At 34.0% G+C, this 21468-nt stretch overlaps 1 protein-coding gene across 14 annotated transcripts in view; it reads right to left on the bottom strand.

The window, feature by feature from the left end:
* Positions 1–21468, bottom strand: part of CNOT2 (CCR4-NOT transcription complex subunit 2) — a 119602-nt gene that overhangs the window by 14667 nt on the left and 83467 nt on the right. For 11 of the 14 annotated variants that reach the window (XM_036455258.2, XM_036455251.2, XM_036455255.2 and 8 more), the window contains 9 exons: positions 13025–13172; positions 12141–12323; positions 9498–9577; positions 6835–6960; positions 4918–5042; positions 3633–3753; positions 3380–3536; positions 1044–1105; positions 905–954 (listed from right to left, as the gene is read on the bottom strand). In XM_036455258.2, the coding sequence (XP_036311151.1) occupies positions 905–954; positions 1044–1105; positions 3380–3536; positions 3633–3753; positions 4918–5042; positions 6835–6960; positions 9498–9577; positions 12141–12323; positions 13025–13172 (1052 nt within the window). The remainder of the gene's footprint in view (positions 1–904; positions 955–1043; positions 1106–3379; positions 3537–3632; positions 3754–4917; positions 5043–6834; positions 6961–9497; positions 9578–12140; positions 12324–13024; positions 13173–21468) is intronic. The other 3 variants (XM_036455262.2, XM_036455260.2, XM_036455263.2) reach the window with 3 other exon arrangements.

Raw genomic sequence — 21468 nt, 5'->3', positions numbered from 1 at the left:
CATAGGGAGAAATATATTTCTTTACTTGCCTGTCCACAACATCAACATTGATTTGGCTACATAACTAATACAAATGCAGAACACTGTCATTTACATTAGCCACTATACACAAATGAATAACACAAATATGTAATTTTAATGTATTATATCTTTCACAAGGCCAAAATCCAGGTACCATTTCTAACAAAGATAAACTCTTAGTTCTTTTCCCTAAAGTGTTTCCCACTTTCTTTCTTTGACTAGGGGGGGAAAAAAAATTAAAGCTGCAATCTGTTAACAATTACTTTATAATTAGAATTTTAGGTAATTCAAAAGTAGAAAGAAAAAAAAACCAAACAGAAAAAAGTCAAAAGTCATAAACCGTTTTGAAAAAAATAATATATAGTTCTATTAAAAACCCTGTATCTGCACTATAAGAAAATATTTCTAACAGATAAGGATATAAAATCTAAAAAAGATTTTATATATACAGAGATTGGCAAAAGTAGGTTTACAGTTGCATTGTACTATTCTTATGCGTTAATAAAGCTACTGTAATAATCATAACCTGCATGTCTTCTTCTGTATGAACATGAGAAGGAATCTATTAAATATTTCAAGTTTGTTTATTCCCATCAACTATAGTTATGATTGTACCCTGTTACTGATAACTATAAAGCAATATTTTATCAGTCCTAAAATTGTTTTGTTGAAAATATTTTAAAAATGTAACCCAGAACCTCATCAAAAACATTAAAATTATAAACCAAAGTAGAAATAAAATTGCTACATATAGCTGAATGAACATATGAAATCATACCTGAGACCATTGGTAATTATTTTAAAATATTATGCTATCTGAACTGAAAAACAGTGCCTGAGTACTTATAAATTCATGCTGAGTAGAATAATAAACTACACTCACCTTATCCCTAATGTGAATGTTCGTTAAGTACTCAGATGGAACATGGAAGTCTAGATAATAAAATAAAAAAAGCCTTATTAACTGATTCTCAGTTATAAATATATCTTTTAAAGGTCTTAACACAAATACAATCTCCTACCTATGTCTTGAGGTCGACAAGGTGAAGATGCCCAGGGTGATGCAAATTTGGGGTAGAGATTTCTGAATAAAGGAGGGGAAAAAAACACACTCTGAAGTCCAGGGTAGAAAAAAAGAGTTCTAATTTTAGTTCAGGAAATCAGGAAAAACAATTAACTTCAAAAAGATTAACTTTTTATTTCTAATTTCCTTTCTTGGGTTTACTATGACTTATATACAGCAGGAAACTGAAACAAGGTTTTATATATATACAGGGGTTGGCAAAGGTAGGTTTACAGTTGCATTATGACATTCTTTTGAGTCAATAAAGCTATTGTAATAATCATAACCTGCATGCCTTTTTCCATATGAACAACTGGACATACAGATATCTATGTCTATGCTTAGAAATCATTAATGCCATGCCCCAAGTAAAATCACTTTCCCATTTTTATGGTCCAAAAAACCCACAGTAATTATTAAAAGCAAATAATTTATTGAATGCTTATTATATGCCTGGATCCATTACAGGTGCTTGAAATACATCAACAAAGAAAGCAAAGCTCACTGACAAAATGAAACTTACTTTTCGGTTCAGGATGGTGAATTGCAGGGAGGCAGACAAAAACAATTTACATAAAAAATAATATTCCCCATTAGTGGAGGGGCAGAGAAAGGAGATTAGTTATATAATTAAATATAGGTATCAGGTTAGGTATCATTTAAAAGGTCAGATATGAACGAAGACTTGAAGAATGTAAGGAATTAACCATTATTTATCTGCCAAAGACTTTCCTAATCTAAGGAAACTGCTAGAACCACTAAGGCAGAGCTATAACTGAAATGTTTGCGGTACAGCAAAAAGGCCAGTGAAGCTGAGACAGAGTAAACAAAGGGAGAAGCTGTTGGAGAGACAGAAATCAGGCCTACAGATATTAGAAAGCCTGTAAATATTTTGGGTTTTTAATCATAACGAAACTATGAATCATTACTGGGTATATAGCAGAGAATAAACTTATTAAAAATGAATTGTCCTGGCTGCTGTGTAAAGAAGAGATTGTGTGGGGTAAAGAAAGAAGAAAAAATAACCAGTGATTAGCTAGCTAATGGAATAATCCAGGCAAGAAGGGATGGTGATTCAAAACAGGATGGTAGCAGTCAAACTAGTGAGAAGCAAGGCAGCAGTGCTTCTAACTATGTATGTCAAATGTTGCTGACAGGCCAAAAAAGGATAAGTTTCTGAAAGTGACCAATGAATTTATTAACACACTGCTCATTTGATGACCTTGACAAGAGTAGTTTTAGTGTAGCAGGAACAAAATATTAACAAAGAATAGAAGAATGTCCTAATGGGATTTACAGAGATGGCTCTTTTAAAGAATTTTACTTCAAAGGAGAATATAAAAATGGGGGGGGGGGAGGTTTTGGCATTAGATCAAGAAGTACTTTTAATATGAAAGTAATAACATATTTGTATGCTGACAGAAATAACCCAACAAAGAAAAGAATGGATCAACTACAACAACAGTGTGCAAGATAAGGGGAGTGCAGATGATAGTAAATAGCTAGATTTGGTTGGAGGACTATGCTGACATTCTCTTCTGATTGCTTCCATCTTTTTTTAAAAAATAGAAAAAAAAAACCAAGGCCATCACCTGAGAGTAAGGGGTTTGAATAGGCAAATATAAAATAGTTGCATAAAACAGCAAAAGAATAAACGGATTAGGCATGCTGTTATGACTATGGTTGGCAAAATTAAGGTCCTACTTTTCCCTTTCCTGGCTATACACCTACACTACATTGAAACCTGGCAGTGAAGCTGTAAGTTTCTCTCCCGCCAGGCTCAATAGCACAGGTCAAAAATAGAATAGGTAGAGATATAGGTTCACTGCAGGGAAACAGAGACAGGGATATTTTGGAATAACAAAAAGGTAAAAGAATGGAATAAAGGTCCCAAAAGAGTCAAATGATTACAGGGGCCAACACTACAGAGAGAGAGATAGAAGATAAGAAGTGGCATGGGAGCACAGACTTAACATTACAGAGAAACTAAAGTTACTAGTAATGGCAAGTTCAAAAGGATGACAAAAGAGATAAGCAGGTGAGCTATAGTAGAAGAGTAAGATTTTTGGAGGAGAGAAATTCAAGGAGCTGAGATGTTAGGATTTGGAAAGATCATATATGTGTTTAACTGCCAAATTATAAGAGAAGTAATATTGTGAAATGACAGAGATACAGGAGCTAATATGACCCATGAGTCAACAGATAACAGCAACAATTAGTGGCAGCAGGTGATACAATTTGATGATATGCAGGCAGGTCTTATGTACAAATGTGGAAGGAAAGAAAAAAACTTACTCAGGAGAGTTCAGATTGAGGCCTAATGTTGTCAAGTCACTTCCTAATGCAAGATGTACCATTCCCGGGTCTGTCTCTGCTGCCCTGATGAATGTTAACAGGCCAATCATTCCAAACTGGTCCGTCACCATCCCTTGAGGAATGTTAGTAACCCGACCTGAATAAGAAAAACATAGTCATTTTTATCTTTGCTGAAAAAGTAAAAAAATAAAATAATTCTGTAATACCACTGACATATTTTATGGAGTCCCACCATCAGGTAACACCTGGATCCCTTTTTTCTGCTGGTTATTATTTTGTGTTGTTGAACTTTTATCTCCAGGGAATTTGGGTCCATCTGTACTTGAAGTTGTCTTGCCAGATGTATTCAAATTCTAACATGAAAAAAAAAAAATTAAACATAACATTAATTTTTGTTACATATAAACATTTCAAATTCACATTTCTATTCATTCTTTAGTATATTTAATTTGGCAGTAAATTATTACCTGTTCCAAGTTCTACATTAAATTTTTTTGTTTCTACAACTGTCATATTAGTATTCAAATAAATCCTGTATTATACACACTTGAACATTTAAAGGACAAGAAATAAATGAAAAATATTCTTTTTAAAAAATATTTTATTGATGTTTTTACAGAGGAAGGAAAAGGGAGAGAGAGTTAGAAACATTGATGAGAGAGAAACATCAATCAGCTGCCTCCTGCACACCCCCCACTGGGGATATGCCTGCAACCAAGGTACATGCCCTTGACTGGAATTGAACCTGGGACCCTTGAGTCCACAGGCCGACACTCTATCCACTGAGCCAAATCAGTCAGGGCTGAAAAATATTCTTATTTATCTCAGATTTTCAGTCACAGACAAAATATATTAACCATCATCTTAGGATACACTTGAAATTATAAGTCTTCAATATTTTCATTTAGAAGAGAAACTAAATACCTAAACATCACCCTAAAAACCTCCAAGATAAGTCAGAACATATGCACTTTTAAAATTCATATTTATTTTAATTCTTACCCAATATTCTTCTTTAACAAATATTTTAATATACAAACTTCGACCACACACACAAAAAAAAGCCACTTTCAGTGCAATGTGGAAGAAATAAACATATTCATTAAGTCAGAAAGAGGAAGCTGAGTTGGCTGAATCAACACAGGAATAAAAATGTGTATAAAGATTCTTCAAGGAGAAAACTTACTCAAGAAAAACACAGCTCCTTAGAAGGCTATAATATCAAACTTCATGGGATCCAGCTGACAGGGACTACAATAAAAGTCTAAATTAACTCTGAGAAGTTCAACAGAAATTTGCAAACCTATATGAAATAGGAAAAAAATAGGCTATCTTCTAAGTTATAGAGTGTCCACATTCTTCAGAAGTTAGATTATTATGAATATTCAAGATAAACAATTTTGTAATAGTATTTAGTAAGTCCTTAATATAATCTATAGTCTATAAAACTGTTAATATAAGAGAAATCTGAAGGGAAAACACTACATTATTGACATACATAATTCTCATTTACTTACAGATTTACTGTCATCATTACTTGATGTTGGATCTTTATAGCTGGAACCAGGTAATGCTGGAAAGTCTTCATTGTGTATTGAGAAGTCCTGGGATTGCTCATTTGCTGGTTTTGTTACCATTCCAACTATGTAATGAAAATAATCCAGAGAATTGCAATTGATATTTATGATATTTTGCTAAAAATTATAAAAAAGTTAACTTCCCTCATAATATACCAAAAATATTTATTATTTTGCTCTGAAAGCATACTTCAAAAAAATTAGTATTCAGAATAACAATAAAGAACTAAATTTTTATATATTGATTAATAACCCAATTTACAAAATAATGCAAGGGAAATAAGTGTTTAAGACATAATTTGATATTGATAATAATCATTAATAATTTTTTGTTTAAAAGCTTGTTTTAAATATTTGACTAGCTATTATAAAAACAGTTGTCAAATACAAATGAACAAAATAAGTTTTAAGAGAATATGTCAGTATTCTACTTGAAAGTGACTTACAGAGTGAGCAAATTGCAATCAATTATTAAACAACTCCGTATTATTTCAGATTTTCTTGGACTCCATGTAATAGATGTAAAACATGCAAGAACTGGGAAGTAATCCTCCCACTATACTTGGCATTAGTCTGGCCCTTATTGGAGAACAATATCCAGTTTGGGGCGCCACAGTTCAAGAACGATATGGAGAAACTAGAGTTGGTCCAAGGAGAGCAACGGGAATGATTAAAGGGATGAAAAAGTGGACCTATGAGGAAAGGTTAAAAACATTAGAGTCTGAACTGAGAATCAAGTAGCTAGGTACTCAACTTCCAGATCATTTTTTGTTATTTTTGGAAGACTATTTGGAAACTTCAGAATATGAACAATTACTTTTTCCCTTCTTCATATATTATTTGTATTCATATTCTGAAAGGCATGAAAATTCTTCTAGGTTGAAAATGGGAAAAAACAGTTGTAAGAGTGATGAACTGATCCCTCTAAGTTCATTGTTTTCTGCTACTGGTCTCTATCAGGTTCTGCCAGAAAGAAACAATTACCTACTATGTGCGAGGAATACAAAGAATACGGCTACATTGCAGCTACCTAATTTTCATATCTAAATTGTTACTGCACATGTTTCTACAACTGTCCTATAATATACAAATAAATCCTGTATTGTATACATTTGAACATTTAAAGGACAAGGAAAATACAATATTTAGCATCCCTCTTCTTTTCATTTAGCATCTATCAAACAAATTTCTTATTAGAGTCAGTAAAATGGGGTATTTTAATGGTGACAGAAAGTCTACATAAACTATACATGACCCATGAGCTGTGGTTCTCAACAGGAGGCAATTCCTCCCTCCCACACATTTGTCAATTATGGAGACATCTGTGGTTGTCACAATGGGGGAAGGATGAGAGGTGAGAGGTAAGAGGGGATACTGGCATCCAGTAGGCAGAGGCCAGGGATGTTGCTAAATATCCTATAATGTACAAGACAGCCCCTCATTTACAAGGAATTATCTGACCCAAATGTCAATAGTGTGGAGGCCAAAAAACTGGCTTAGAAAACAATATTTACTGTATGGTCAGTCATTATTAATCACTAATAATGTATTCTTTTAAAAAATGTGTGACAAATTAATAAAAGGTAGATCACAAAATCATTAAGGTGTATCAATGCAGAACTGCCAGAAGAAAATAACTACTGAATAACATTGAGGACTTCCTTTTGGTGTTTCTGTACAAACTAAGTTTTCCCATTTAACTTTGCTATGATGGTATTCTGGGAGGAAAATACACTTTGAATATATCCAACAAATTATACTACTCTGATCCGAAAACATACACACACGTATTCCAGTACGTGTATATGTATGTGCAATGGAAAGTTTCCATTGGCCATCATTAAAAAGCTTAATTACCATAAGGAGCTCTTCCAGCCAAAGGGTTTATTAATGGAGTTGGGTTACCACTTCCTTCCCTTCTGTTTCGGTCTGCTAATGCTGGAAAATCTGAAAGGTCCAATCCTGTCACATTTTCACTTCCATCTAAATAATAAGAAGGAACACCTGTTATTGATTCAACCAACATTTTATAGATATTATTAGAGGCCAACCATAATATAATTTGAAATTACAGTGCCTTCTTGCTATATAATGCACAGCACTGTACTAGGTATATGCAGGTGTACAATAAATATTTATGGATTGATTTCACATAAAAGAATTTCATGAACAATTCAGCAAAGAAAAATGTAACTAGCATAACAAAAATTTTAAATCTTAAAGTTTTAAGGTAAAGAATAAATAATAAGGTGGTACACTGTATTTTCCCAGTGAAAGATGATACTCTAAAGTTATAGCTTTTTAGCTAACAAGAGAGAGCTTATTGTGATATAACTGCTCTTTCCATTATATCCAAAAGTAGAGCTTTTATCTGAAATGCTTGGAGCTTCAATTATATACAAGTGTGAGAATAACAGTGCCTCCTGCAAATGGCCAGAATAAGATCTGAAGGAAAGCAGTGGAAACAGAAACCGTAAGAACTTCTTTCCTGTAGTCTATTGGTCTCATCACAGGTATATATGCATGTGTGTGAGTGCATGTGCATTTTGTTGAGGAAAAAAGCAGAGTAGCATAAGTAGGGTACAGTTCCTATGTCTGTTGAATGCTTAGGAAGCATGGGAATATGATATAAAGACCAAAAGTTTTTTTTACCTATTACACAGTAGGCGCTCAATAAATATGTTAGATAAAATTTATTTTTCTTCATTTTAAATTTTTACAAACTCATCTTGCTTCCTTTTAAAAGTTAAAATTTAACCCAACATTTATACTTTGCCTATTTTAATCATCCCCTTGTTTTTTTTAATTTCTATTATTCTATAATTCTTACAATCTTGATTCCTAATTTTTAAAGAATTTAATTTCTACCTTGGTTTTAGCCTGAAATATAGCTTTTCTTTCACCTAGTGTTTTTTAACCATTCTTACTTTATTTTGCCTTCTTTCCAGTTAATTTTAATTTTTCTCCAAGTTGCTTAATTAGAAAATTCTGAGGAAAAAAAACAGTTTTATCTCAAGATAATTGCTGATAGAAAAAATACATTCTCTTAACATTCCAAGTTAGGTGGCAATTTAAAATTATGGAGGGTAAAAGAAAAAATCATTCATACCCATTGTAGTTGCTTTTTTAAATTGAAGCCGATGAATTTTAAGTTTTAATAATATACTATATGAATAAGATAGAAATTAACAATTCACAATTTCAATCTATATAGTAATCTCTTTCCAATCATTTGATTATAAATTAACTACATATTAATTTTTAATATACATATTCAGGTCCTCTAAGAAGAAATTAAATTGCCATGTTATCTGAAAATAGTTTTTACTTAAAAACAGATAATTAACCCCCAAATTTATATTTTTAGGAATTTAGTAGCAATTTTCCTATTGTGAAATGTTTTTAGTTAAAACTGAATTTTAAAAATAATTCTAAAATTTATAAAACCATAATTCAGAATATAAGGTGGTATTGTCAGACAGTTACTTTATGGTACATTTAAAATGTTTTGCCTTAAACTATGAGATGCTGTTTAATTTCAGAGATATTAAAATACTTTTTTAAATGTACATTTTAGAAATAATGGGATGTGGTACTTTATATTATTTAACATCTTGAACACAAATCAGTAACTTTTAAATGCTAACACTTGGAATTTTAAAGTCTCATTTGATCAACCCATGCTGCTAAAGAGAGAACTTTAAAAATCAAAGTCTAGAGCCACAGATGACATTTCATCTTCTTTCAAGCTTCCACATATGCTCCATTTAACTGATCATTCTTTCACCTTCTAATTCTTTTACATACATTTCTCTCTCAACAATCATATTCATTTTGGCTCCTATGACCATAACAGCATCTTTTATTTCCTTTCTCAGGAGGCAAGGGTAGAAGAGGGCGAAACCTGTAGCAGAATAGCACACAGCCTCCTATTTGGTCTGAAGGAGATGCTAAAAGAAATAAGTCAACAGACTGCAAGAATTCTTTACTGTCAATATCAGAGTTGTTTTCCCAGGTAATTTTGAATTTTATCACATAAAATTTCTAAGGGTTAAAATGCCAAAATCAGTATTAAAACTGTTAAGAAAAACTTGTAAGGGGCTCCATATAATATTAAAGATTTCTTCATTCTGAATCTCATGGCTAGAATGCCATACCACCTAACCTAGTTTAGACAATGGTGACAGGACTGCAGATAGGAAAAGTTCCTAAAGCAAAAAAGATTTGGAGGCATGTATAAAGACTTAGTTAATATTTAGGATCCTCTAGGTATTAAGGAAATAATACTGAAGTTATAAAACAATGTTTTTACCATGCCAAGTGAAAAATATATTTAAATATCTCTAAACTGTTCACTGAATTGTTCTATTCCTGTCAAATTCTTCCTAGATTAAATTCTACCAATTTAACACACAAAAAAATTATCCTGTAATATTTTAAGACCAGTATGTTCAATTGCTTTATATTTCAAAGATCTACCATATGTTTATTATAGGGTACTATCTCCAAAATAAGCTTACCTGTTCCATTAAAAATGTTACTTGATAAGGAGTTATTCATTCCAAATGCCTGATTCCTGTTCATTCCAAATCCAGACATACTGGGTACATAGAAAATAATTTTAGATATACAGTAAGAACACTACCTTTCAGATGAAGATAAACAAAAGTGTATACTTTTGGTCTCCTCATATAAAACAACAATATGTTTTAAAACAAATACTAATTTTGTTCTCCTGAGTTTAATTCTTTAAATTTATTTTAAAATCTCCCTAAGACCTCCCATGAACAATAGAGAACCAAACATCTTACACAGACGACTTAAGAAACAAAAAACAAAAAAATTTACAAGTCTGAAGAAAACAAAGATTAAAGGTACCATTTAGTCTTCTTGGAGAGTCACCTTACTGGATATACTGGCAGAACTAACCTCAAAACTATGCAGTTTATGATGAACCAAAAGATAGATACAGAGACAGTAAAGCAACAAGCAGACTGTCAAATTTCAGCGGGGAGGGGAGGAGGATCTGGGGGAGATAATAGATCAACTGAAGGACTTGTATACATGCATATAAGTACAACCAATGGACATAAAGCTCTGGGGAGGGAGGGGATGGGTGGGAGGGAGGGAGGGGGGAAAATAAAATAAAATTAAAATTAAAAAAAAATAAAATTAAAAAATAATAATAAAAAAATAAAAAAATAAAACAGAAAAAACAAACAAACAACAACAAAAAAACTATGCAGTTTAGTGTAGGACCACTGTTCCTGAATACTTCAACTACTGGTAAAGTGTGCTACTGTTATTGTCCATAAAAGGTTTTTTGGATACAATCTTTCTTCCTCAACTAGAAAATACACTCCTCATAAACCGAGTCCACGTCCTATTCATCTGTGCATCCTCTGTCCATAGGTGTTCAGGAGAAAATAGGTACTCAAACATTTAGTTCACCTGAAGTAAATGGTGCTTTTCGTTAACTAAATTCAGTGTTATAAAACACATCATTCTTATTTAAATATAGTTTATCTTTCAGATACTTAAAAGAAAAACATATCTTCCTGTAGTCCCCTCAATTTTAAAAATTAATGAACAATTGGTACTTGGTAAATAGTTACAAGTGCCTTCTTTTTTAATTTTTTTTTTTGCACAAGCCTAAACATGGAAAAAAGAAAAGCAAAAAATAAGACTCAACTTAAAGCAAGGCCAGAAGTAATTAAGAATTTTAAAAGGAATTAATGCCAATTCTACAATGATAGTAAGATTTTTAACATCAAAAAGTCTCATAAAAGACAGTGTTTTTGTGTTCTTACGAGGTTAAACTGTTTGAAGATAACAGGTGTCCTGTTTTTTTTTGCCTATATCCAAAAAACTAACCATGACCAAACAATATTTTCATAAAATATGTAGCTTGCAACAACAATACTTTAGATAAGAGTAGGAAAGCCTATAGAAATGTTGGTTTAATAGCATATTAGAATTGCTGATACAGGTACCCCTCAAACACTGAATAAGTGCTAAGAGATGAAAACATTCTATTATAAATATAACTCATCAATAGTAATAGTTGGGTTTTAAAGATCCAAAGTATTATTGACAGTTTATAAACAAATTATTTTTAAAAACAATTAAAATGTGAAAAAATATGGAAAGGCAAAAATTTAAATATACATTCAATGAACAATACTATAAGAATGGGGAAAGATGTGATAAAGCTCAAGAAGTATTGCATGATTAGGAAGCTATCAAGCAGATGAGAATTTTGATAACCCTTTAACAAGTAATAACTTAAAATTTAAAAAGCAGTATGATTATAAAAGAAATGTTCCTAAGTCTAAGTAAAAGAATTGAAGCTTATGAGATGAAGATTAAAAAGAAAATGTCCTAATAACCTATTTTAATTCAGATTTTACAAGTACTAGATAAAAGAAAGTGAAATAACTGGGTATGATAATACCAACTAGATCAAGGTCCTCTTTTTCCCTGGTGTTCCCCATTTAAAAAATATTGGCAAACTTAAATGTTATCTTTGCAAGAAAGAAAGCCTTATATTGTAGATACAACTCTCATGTATTGTTATTAGTTGCACAAGAGAATACTGAATGGATAGTGCAAAAAGGCAGGAAAAGGTGTTAAGAGTTCATCTTTTTGTTTTAAATCCCCGGACATGACAATTTTCAAATACTTGAAAGATGTAGTCGGAGAAAGCCTTTGTTCAAAAAGTCTCCAAAGTAAGTACAAAACTGAATTTCAGTTGAAAAGGTACTTAACCAAAGCCAAAATGAAGCAAGGCAATAACAGTCAAATATGTCCTATTCAGAAGTATAAAATTCTTAATGCACAGGTGACCAGCCTCATTTAATAGAGGAAAAACACACCAACAAAAATCTGCCTGGTGGCAACCTAAAAACAATCCTCTTCTAAGAGCAACAATAAAAAGCTATAATGTGCTTTCTAAAATAGAACTGATTTTCAAAATAATGTGTCTTGAATTTGGAGAGGTTAAAATTGTGATGTGTAACAGAAAGAGAATCTCTGGTCATAAATATATGATGAAACACTTTTGAGACAGAAGCCACGACTCAAGAACAGAATGCTGAATATGAAAAGGCAAATTTGAAAATACCCAGAAAGACAATTATACACAGTATCAATAAACATCTTACCTGTTCACAGTAAAAGGCTGTCGAGAAGGCTGTTGCTTTGGCATACATATAATGCTTGGCGAGCTTCTGTTGGGGCTACCTAACCCTGAACTGCTCATGCTATTTGTCCTGCTAGGAATTCCAATGCCCTGACCAACCTGGGAGTGGTTCATCATATTCCTAGGATTCATAGGCAAAATACCCCTGAAAAAGAAGTCCATTATACTAAATAAACTCTCTACAATTACTCATTAAAATTCTCTGTAAATAATCAATTGACCTAATCCTAGAACTTCAAATATACTTTCAAATTGCACTGCTAATTTTTATTAATTTCTTTTGTCCATCATTGTACTCTTAAAAAAAAAAAAAAAAAAGCCAAATAAATCAAAAGGGAAAATTACAGTGGAACTAATATACAGATATTCTAAGATGTGACTATAACATAATACAAATGTATTGCACATATATATTAGAATAATTTCATTCCAAATGTATGTCATTTTACTTTCTTCATACTTATATGCATCATCTATGTAATATGTTTTATTTTATTCTCATTAGAGGCAATGGATGTGAGGTGAGGGAGCAATAATCAGAATTATCTAAGGAGTGATTTTAAATTGCATATCTTCCTTTGAAGAAGAGAGCTAGTTTTTGAAAAAGCTCCCCCTGGTGGAAATTAACCCTTAATACCCAACAGCTGACAAACAAGCTAGCTGCAGGATAAAAACATCTCACACTAGACTTATCAATGTGCAATGAAATAAACTTAGCAGAGGGTATCAACTTTCTTTTCCTCAGTGAAAGGCACTGAATCATTTAGTTACCTTATGAAAAACTGAAAAGCTTGCTTACTCTACAAAGATACATTTTGAGAAATATGCTGGTCCACCAATAAATACCTGCTTGGAGATGGAGGCGTGTGAAGTGACATTGTTGGTACCCCTGTTGTTGGCGTGACGTGGCTCGGTAACTGAGTGCCTTGTGATAAGCTGCGATTTAACTGAGGGGTATTGTTGCTCATCCCCCTCATTGGAAGGCCTAGTGCACCTATTAAAAAAATTCAGAAGAAGGAAATTCATTGCCATCAGGAATGAAATTGTTATCCATCTTCTGGAGTTGGTAATTTAAAACATATAAAAATCATTGTAATATAATATGCAAATTTTAAATGAATATATTCAATTCACTCCAAATGGACTCTGATTTTAACAAAAATAATGTCCTGGTCTGAAACTTATTATAAATGGATACTGCTTTCATATTCCTATTTTACAATAAACTATGTCTGTCGATGACAAACAAATTAGATGACTGATATTCCATAAAAACAATTTATACAAATATGCTTTAAAAAAAATTTGCAATCGTGTGTTTCTGTTTTAAATAATAATTGAAGTACACAGACATTTAACCTTGCTTTGTTTAACTTTAACTTTTTATATGATCCTTTTAAAATGCATTTCAGAAAGCCTTTTTACTACTATTTATACTTACATACTTCTCAATATTATAGTCTTTACAAACCCAACATAAAATGTAAGCAACTGATTAAACTCAACCTGACATAACTACAAGAAACAAAACTTTTAAATATATATACATACATACACATATACATACATACACACTGATATATATATATGTATATGTGTATATATATGTGTATATATATATATAGAAAAATTTCAAAGTAGCCCAGCCAGCATGGCTCAGTGACTGAGTGCTGACCTATGAACTAGCAGGTCACGGATCAATTCCCAGGTAGAGCACATGTCTGGGTTGCAGCTTGATCCCCAATGTAGGACGTGCAGGAGGTGGCTGATCAATGATTCTCTCTCATCATTGATGTTTCTCTCTCTCCCTCTCCCTCTCGAAATCAATAAAAATATATTTTAAAAATAAACAAATTTCAAAGTACAGTCACCTTCTATTTATCTAATAGCACTCCTGGGACCAGATGTAGTGATAAATGCATTCCAATAGGTGTATTGTTAAAGGCTATTGAGGGTTTAATATTCAGATGTAAAACATTAAAAAATAAATGGGGTAAGTTTTTTAGAAAAATGTATGACATAATTCCTACATTTTATTAATATAAAATACAAATTATTATTTTCTTAATGACTCAAAATAATTATTATAGATAACTAATGTGCTAGATGTTTATTTTCCCCTCTTTTATCTCTCAAAGTAGGACTGTTCAGCTCTAACTTGTCATCATATATGCCTATGAATTAAAGGCCCATTGCCTCCATCTTACAGACCCAAACTTTTTATGCTTTCTGTTTCTGTCTACATGAAATGGCACATCAATCAATGAAACTTATTCTAAATGGAGGTTAAATAAAAGTGATAAGAAGGAGTGAGTGCTAATGAATAAGTAGATGACAATTGCTAGACATTTATAGTGACTCTTCCCCCATCCCTCTTTTGGTCTAATTTTGGTCATATTTTGAAACGATGACCTCAAAAAAAATGGGGAATATATTATGAATGTTTCCTTCAAATATCTTTGTAAAATTTACCTTTAGGCATAGCTATGTACCACCTTCTAATCTAGGGATACCAGTAGATTAAGATTTTCCCTTGAGCCGAAAACGGTTTGGCTCAGTGGGTTCGATTCCGGTCAAGGGCATGTACCTTGGTTGCGGGCACATCCCAGGTAGGGGGTGTGCAAGAGGCAACTGGTCGATGTTTCTCTCTCATCGACGTTTCTAGCTCTCTATCTCTCTCCCTTCCTCTCTGTAAAAAATCAATAAAATATATTAAAAAAAAAAAAAAAAAAAAAAGATTTCCCTTGAATCTACCAGCCTCAGTACTCAGCCTAAGTTTGCTTCTCAACTGAATGAAGCCAGTGTATACAATTTAGTATAATGACTATAGGCTATGTGTACTCTTTTCACTCTTCCATGAAGACCCAAACTTGTTTCTGCATTTCTTAAAGTCACATGAAGAGAACTGGCCTAGATTACATGTTGATTTAGTTACTATATGTCTGATCACTCTAAGTTTTATGATGAGTATACCACTACCTGCAGCCACTTTCTCTGAATCTGGGACAAAATAAGGAAGAACAAAATGTTAAAAATCAACCTATATAAATATATAAGATATCTTCAGAAGAAATCATTCTTTTCCTTCTTTCAAACACATAGTTTTCCCCTAAGCCCACTAGATGCTCCCTGAAATGAACCACCAAAGTGATAATTTTCACATCACTCACTAAACATTGACTGTACCAGCTGCTGGGTGAACAAGACAGAGAAAAAAGACTCCTCTCCTCAGGGAGCTCACATCCTTCTCCCTAAATACGTTGTCCAAAAGTCAGCTATAGCTGCAAATTTCCCAAAGGAATGTTTTCCTCAGTGATTAACTAACAAGAAATATTATACAATTTTAGAGCCAGAAGGAGTCTTAAAGATCACTTAGTCCAAAGTTCACGTTTTACAGATGAGGAAGCTGAGTTACAGAGAAGTTTACTGACTTCTCCAAGGTGACCCAAAGAACCAAGACTAGAGTTTAGAGCCTTTTAGGAGCCAAATATAACACTAATTAGTACCTTATGAGTGCCTAATGATTTTTTTCCCTCTTACTTTCTTTTTCCATTTTTGAATGTTTCTCTTCAAACTTTTTTTTTTTTTTAAACTTTCATCTCTTGTTCTCTTCCCTCCATTTTCTTTCTCCCTTTTTCTCTATCTATCAAGTTGTCTGTCCTTTGGTTTTCCTTTTCACTCTCTTTACAACTTCTCCACTATAAACATACACTTTTCAAAAATCTAGTTCCCTCAGACTTTTTTTCTAATAATTACTAAGTCCACAAAACCCATCCAGATTTGCTTACTTCAACCCTTCATATACAAATTATTCTATGCAGTATTATGAAAATTTGTAACTTTAGAAGCACAAGATTATCTGAACATTAGCAAAAACCTTTAGAGAAGGAAATAAGAATGGATAAGCTTATGTAGTCAATTAGAAATTGGCAATGAGTTAATTTATAGTGCTTGGAGTGGAGGAAGACACTGAAATAAATAAACTCAAAGACTAGCATTTACTTTTATTTTTTCTTCAACATGCTTCATTTAACAAAAACAGCTAATAAATTCAAAAGATCTGAGATGTACTTTGAACTAGGTAGGTGTAAAATAATCAAAAGAGCAGAAAGGAGGACATCAATTTCATACTGCATTATCAAGCCTTGAATACTTAAGAACTGAGCTATTTTTAAAAAATCAAATTCCTTTATGACATAAAGAATATCACTGTAAGTCAAACTATTACAACTGAATAGAGTCAGAGGAGGGAAAAATTCACTCTTTTTCTAGCACAATTAGAAAAAAATTATGGAAACTCATTTCCAAAATATTACTAGCATACCAAGAAGAATACGTGTAAGTTGAAAGAAAAAAAAAAAGGGGGGGGGGGAAACACATAAATTTTTTTTGGCATAAAATAACTACAACAGTAAATACAAATATGTATGCCTAAGCTTGTATATGGGCAGGGCAGTAGAATTAAAATTTATCACATACCTAAGAACTATGTGTCAAACATTATATTATGCTACTTCATCTCTTTTCCTCATTTTAACAATCCTACAGAGAGTTTTTACTCCACTTTTTACAGAACAGGGATAAAACATGATTAACAACAACAACGAAAAACTGTTAAAAAGCAGTAGGGAAAGTTATAAAACTTTTCTAAACCAAATTTTTATTTCATTTTGACAAACTGATAAATAAAGAGTAATATAATGTTAGGAGAAATATATGAACATATTTCAAATACCAAGCTACATATTTGGAAGGATGCTAAACAATCAAAGAATGAATTTAATTCCTTATTAATTATTTTTCAGAAATGATTAATGGCCTATGATCTAAGAAATGTTTCCATGAATTATTTCCACTGCACAAACTGATTAAGAGCACATCCCTTAAATATTTATGGCAAGGTAAGTCATTCTTTATTCAAGGTTTGGCTAAAGATAAAAATACAAGTTATAAGGAAAAAATCAATTACAGCAACCAAATCCTTAAATATTCATACTTGAAGTCTCCTGAAATCTATATTTAGGAAAGGGAGGAAATCCCTAATTCACCCAAGAGACCTGCAAAAAGTATTCTCCTTTCTATTCCCAAAGCAAGTAGCCTCCCCGAGGAGCTCACCTGCCCTACCCACACCGACAAAGGACAACCATCTTCTTACCTCCAAACTGTCCTGCATGTAGCCAATTAATCTTCCCTCTAACATTATTTCATTACTCATTTTCCTTTATTAAAATCAAAAGATCTTAGAGACAGAAAAATCTCCAGAGATCATCATGCAACTAAGTTATAGATGAGATCATCCAACAAAGTTATATATGACAAACTAACATTAAGCATTAAGTGACTTGCCCAAGATTACAAATGAATAAAAATGATCCAATTTTGTAATTCCTATTTCAATTCCATCTTTTAACCAAGCACTTTCCACTTCTTATAGCAGTTGCTAACTTTTGCATCAACTGGGTAACTTTAATGTCTGGGTTCCATGCCCAGAAATTGTGACTTAGCCTGGGTCTGAGAAATTAATAGGCAGTGTGATTTAAAAAACTCTCCAGCTGTTTCTAGGGGTGCAGCCAGGGTACACTCTTCTATAGTATTAAATCCAATTGCAGTTTAGTCTTTAAAAATTATGTCAAGTTCCAAAAAAAATCCTTCTAATCTTTACTTCATTTTCCTCCCAGTTTTATTGATAACTGACATATATCTCTTCTAATTTTAATTAATATTTTTCTTACCCAATATATATTCTTTTGACACTAGAGGTCCAGCACATACAAAATCAAGCATGGTTAGGGTCCCTCGGCCTAACCTGGCCTCTGCTGCCCTGCGATGCTATGTGAAGCTCCCTGCCCCAGGATGCTCCGTGATGCCCCCCCACCCTTTGACTGCTCTGTGAAACTTGCTGCTGCCCCGCAAAGTTCACCGCTGGACGCTTCGCAAAACTAACTGCTGCCTAGGTGACTGCTCCACTAAGCTCATGGCCACTCTGCGAAGCAGCTGCCACTGCTGCTCAACAGTCCCCAGTCCCACCCCGCTGCCAGCCCCCCTCATGGTGAGCGGCTCGGGGACTGGGGGAGTGGGAGACCGAGAGGTGCTCCATGCACTTCATGGTTACTGGTCCCGTTTGGTCGTGATGCCACCTAGCTCTTTATATATATATAAGGACACCACATGTGACTTACAATCTTCTTCCAACTTTCTTAATCCTCTCCTCAGATCTCCACCCTGAACCTTTTATCATAGCCTTTTCTTCACCTAGAATATTTCCCCTTTTATTACTTTACAGAGATACTAAAGACTATCCTCCTATTTAATAAAAGCCTAATATGCTAACTGTCCAGTCAGTCATTCAACCAATCAAAGCATAGTATGCTAATGATATGTTAAGGCTGCTCAAATGCTCGCTATGATGTGCACTGATCACCAGGGAACAGATGCTCTGACTAGTAGATTAGCTTGCTGCTGGGGTCTGGCTGATCAGGACTGCGGGAGACGGGCCAGATACACCCTGGAGCCCTTCTGCGGTCCCTTCCTGGTCTGCACCCTCTCACAACTTGGGACCCCTCAGGAGATGTTGGAGAGCCAGTCTGGGCCCAATCCTGCAGGCTAGGCTGAGGGACCCCACTGGTACACTAATTCATGCACCAGGCCTCTAATTAAAAAATAAAAACTGCCATAATTGAGGTACTTACATGCAGTATATGTATGGTATGCTTGGATGTGTGTGGGAAGGACCACCAACTCAGACAAACTTAGTGGGAGTAGAATAGATATGATGATCATAAATGTTTCCTGGAGGAGGCAGTACATGAATTAATGAATGAGAGAGACCTAGCCAGGTATTTGGTGGTGGTAATGAGGAGTCAGGGATAAAAATGTTACAGGAGTTCAGTCTGAGAGAACAGCAAGATGTAAGAAATGAGGACAAGTGATATGCCTGGTAGAGGAGGCTTACTTTTGCATCTTAGGATGTATGAATGAGACAAGAAGCATAGATAGAGCTAACTGACTTTAGCTCTTCAACTATAAGAAGTTGCTACTTTGTTAGCACTTGTAGAGAGTCCCAGAGAGCAAGCAGCCCGCCACCGCTGCTCAACAGTCCCCAGTCCCAGCCCGCTCCCAGCCTCCCCTCATGGTGAGGTTTGTCAGCAGCCAGAACCCTACCTGAGGAACAAAGGTGTGAAACTCCTATCTATACTTTGTACTCTTCCTCAAGCTAAGTTTCCATTATGAATTAATGGCACACATTCATTCACAAAGTAATACAGGTCTCAAACCTTAGAAACCATACTTGCTCCCTCTCTTTCACATCCCACCATCAAAAAATCATATTAGCTCTACCACCAAAATATCTGACCCTTCTAAACACCTCCACCACTCATCCAAGTCATTCTATTTTTCTTGCCTGAATGACTATAGTAATAGTCTTATCTCCTCTCTCGTCACTTTGTTTCACCTGCACCCAGTTCATTTTCTACATAGCAAAATTATATTTTAAAACTGAAACAGCCCTGGCCAGGTGGCTCAGTTGGTTGGAGGGTTGCCTCATACACAGAAGGTTTTAGGTCAGATTCCCAATCAGGGCACATGACTGGGTTTCAGGTACGATCCTCAATTGGAGCACGTTCTCGAGGAAACCAATTTATGTTTCTCTCTCTCTCTCTCTCTGCCCCTCCCACCTCTTCTCTCTCAAGTAAAAAATCAATTACATAACCTTGTGTAAGGATTAAACCTTTAAAAATTTTAAAAACTGAAGCTGTAAAATCTTAAAAAAAATTATATATATCTATATATATATATATTTTTTCTTTTAATTAGCTTGCTCTATTTGGCCAAATGTTTATTTATTTATTTAAATGTATTTTATTAACTTTTCACAGAGAGGAAGAGAGAGGGATAGAGAGTTAGAAACATCGATGAGAGAGAATCATCCATCAGCTGCCTCTTGCCTATTAGGGATGTGTCCACAACCCAGGTACATGCCCTTGACCGGAATTGAACCCGGGACCTTTCAGTCCAAAGGCTGACACTCTATCCACTGAGCCAAACCGGTCCCAGCAAAGAATATATTTTTATTGATTTCAAAGAGGAGAGAAGAGGGAGATAAAAACATCAATGATGAGAGAGAACCATAACCATTAACCAACTGCCTCCTGTATGCTCCCTACTGGGGATTAAGCCTGCAACCCATGCTTGTGCCCTTGACCGGAATTGAACCCAGGACCCTTTAGTCCACATGTGTCAAACACAAGGCCCGCGGGCCAAATCCGTCCCGCCAGGCCTTGCAATGTGGCCCGCACTGCGCTGTCATCACTGTACTCCGCTGCGTTCCATCACAATGACAGTTTGTGACTGTTCAGTAAACCATTCAGCCCGCGATTTAGGCTGGATTTTAGATTTTGGCCCCTTCTCTGATTGAGTTCGACACCCCTACTTTAGTCCATAGGCCGATACTCTATCCATTGAGCCAAACCAGCTAGGGCTGAAGCTGTGAAATCTTAAATGTAAAGAGATAGTCTCATGAAGTAATGGACTAGAAACAAACAACCAGAAAATAGTTGTTGTTTTTTGTTTTGTTTTTTTTGCGGGGGGGGGGGGGGGTTGTATGCAATAGTTGTGTTCTTAAGCTTGAAAAGTAGCAAAGATAATGAATTTTTAATATTGTATTTCTTAGCTGAAACCAATATAACAGCCTAATAGGTTTACCTTGCCTTAATAAAATACAACACTCCCAAATATATCCCATTTTGTGGATGTTGTTCACATTACTCAAACAACCTTACATGTACACAGATAGCCAATGTCAAAATGGCCTCAATTGTAAATCCTTTCCTGATCATTGTCCAAGATATGTGATTACTCCTGACTTTGAAATATCCATTAAATTCTGTACTTCTTTTACTTGGTAGTAAAATAACATGTACATATCCTACTGTATTACAAGTAGGGAGAGTATCCTGCTTATTGTTCAACAAGCATTCACTGAGTGTCTGCCATGTAGAGTACTAAAGAAACAAAGGCAATGAAGACATGCAATAAACAAATGCATTTATGTACCACAGCAGTATGTACATTACATGAAGATGTCATAAAAGAGAATGATCTCTTCTACCACACATTGTAGTACCTAGGATGATGATGATATATATATATATATATATATATATATATATATATATATATATATATATATGGTAGGCATTCAGTGAGTATCTGGTTCAACTCAGTTCCTATCTCCTTTTTGAAACCGCCCTTTCCACTGCAGCTTACTGTACTTTTCTCTCCAAACAATA

Source organism: Pipistrellus kuhlii, unplaced genomic scaffold (assembly GCF_014108245.1).
Source record: "Pipistrellus kuhlii isolate mPipKuh1 unplaced genomic scaffold, mPipKuh1.p scaffold_m20_p_3, whole genome shotgun sequence".
Lineage (NCBI taxonomy): Eukaryota > Metazoa > Chordata > Mammalia > Chiroptera > Vespertilionidae > Pipistrellus > Pipistrellus kuhlii.
This window is presented reverse-complemented; position numbering and strand designations above follow the sequence as displayed.